Source organism: Spinacia oleracea, chromosome 3 (assembly GCF_020520425.1).
Source record: "Spinacia oleracea cultivar Varoflay chromosome 3, BTI_SOV_V1, whole genome shotgun sequence".
NCBI classification, from domain to species: domain Eukaryota; kingdom Viridiplantae; phylum Streptophyta; class Magnoliopsida; order Caryophyllales; family Amaranthaceae; genus Spinacia; species Spinacia oleracea.
The window spans coordinates 35802079-35804029 of record NC_079489.1 but is presented as its reverse complement, the minus strand read 5'-3'; the positions used below and the strand labels follow the sequence as shown (position 1 = coordinate 35804029).

At 37.1% G+C, this 1951-nt stretch overlaps 1 protein-coding gene across 1 annotated transcript; it reads left to right on the top strand.

Annotated features, from left to right (window-relative positions):
- The first annotated feature begins 459 nt into the window (after window positions 1-459).
- LOC110786989 (L-ascorbate peroxidase, cytosolic-like) lies at window positions 460-1360 on the top strand. Its single transcript, XM_021991571.2, has 4 exons — window positions 460-613; window positions 707-881; window positions 982-1047; window positions 1271-1360. The coding sequence occupies exons 1-4, from the start codon at window positions 495-497 to the stop codon at window positions 1358-1360; spliced, it is 450 nt and encodes a 149-aa protein (XP_021847263.2). The 5' UTR covers window positions 460-494.
- The last annotated feature ends 591 nt before the right edge of the window (window positions 1361-1951 follow it).

The following is a 1951-nucleotide window of genomic DNA, read 5'->3' as shown; positions in this document are numbered from 1 at the left end:
TCTATTACCGGTATTCAATTTAAAGTTTTTGTGGTAGTGTTTTGCTAGAATATAGAAGTAGGTTGTATGTTGGAAGTGTATTTCATATCAGCTTTATCAAGTAGGATATTGCATGATTATGTCTATATGAGGTCTTACACATAAACTTGCTACATGTTTTAGCAGTTCATTCTACAATTTGTGTCTGGTTATGCTTGTTGTTCCTGTCTTTTTCGTAGTAGTTCTCTTCTGCTATCATCCTGTTATTCTCTCCTTGCCTTCCCTGTTAGGAGTGTCTTTTGTCCTGATGTAGTAATTTGTGTTCTTCTTATGTTTTTCTGATTTGAAGGCATATGCAATTGCTGGAATTGATGATAGTTCGGAGAGAAGATACACAGGACATTAAATCTGTTTGAATGGACTGTTGATGGTAGAAGGATTGTTAAACGGACACTTGTCATTCAACACTAAATAGCTGTTAATATGCTCTTATTTGATCCATCAGATTTTAAGCCATGGGAAAGAGCTACCCAACTGTCAGTGAGGACTACCAGAAATCTATTGAAAAGGCCAGGAGAAAGCTCAAGGGTTTGATCGCACAGAAGCAATGTGCTCCTCTTATGCTTCGTCTTGTGTAAGTTGAATTTGTTTGGATGTGGAGGTTGAAATTGAGGGTTTGTTTAGCATCAGTAGAATTTGATTATTCCTTTATTTGTTTATTTCATAGATGGCACTCTGCTGGTACCTTTGATTGTACTTCAAAGACTGGAGGTCCCTTTGGTACAATGAAGCACCAGGCAAAGCTGGCTCATGGGGCTGACAATGGGCTTGATATTGTTGTTAGGCTGTTGGAACCCATCAAGGAAAAATTTCCCGAAATTTCTTATGCTGACTTTTACCAGGTACAGTTTCCAGTTGTCTCGAATCATATTCACTACCTTTCAATCTTGTTTTATTGGCTGGTATTTGATGCTGATTTTTGGCCTGCTTAATTTCTTGTAGCTGGCTGGAGTTGTGGCTGTTGAAGTTACTAGAGGACCTGAAGTTCCCTTCCACCCAAGCAGAGAGGTTTGTGATTTTTTAAGTCTTAGTAGTACATAATTGTATATGCATCTACATTTTGCTGCTACTATGCAAGTATGTAATACAAGTAATAATTAATGTTAGTTATGCTTTTTGACATTACTCATACTTGTATATCTTGCTCCCCTGTGTCCTGATGTTGGATTCCATATTAGCAATGCTAAATTTAGGAAGAATGACTTTTGATTGAATATTTTTGTCACTCCAGGACAAGCCAGGGCCACCCCAGGAAGGACGTCTCCCTGATGCCACTAAGGGTACGCTCTGCTCTGTACTACTGTGTTATGCACTTTCTTAAAGTAGGCTGAGATTCTTAAATGAGTTGTGGAACTGCTGCAGGTTGTGACCATTTAAGAGATGTCTTCATCTAGAATTCTAGAATTCAATGATTATTGCGAATTAGAGTATTAACATTAAATCTAGAATTCAATGATGGTATTGCGAAATGGATTATTACCGGACAAGGGAAGATAAAAGAAAGGATAATGAGAAGCGGGAACAAGTTCATCACGGCTATTAACAGAAAAAATCAATCTGATGGCCTTTCTCATAGGGTTTTCTTGTAAAAGGAAACCTTTATGCATTTTCAGGTAACAAGCTTCATTTTATGTTGTTACTAAGAAATTTAAGGCTCAATTCTCAACTAATTATTAGTCATTTTGATCGGTTGCTAATCAAATCAAGTTAATTAAATTATTTCATCCTATTATATTACACAGGGTATTGGGTGAGACGTACTTGTGCAATACTACATTGTATGCCTATCATTTAATAAATTATAGTTCACCCTGAAAGGTTATTTTAAGGTTGTGTACTACCTAATCAAGGGGACGTGCGCTTTGCTTTAGAAAACTCAGGGGCATTTTGGTCGAAAATAGGCTGAGAGTAG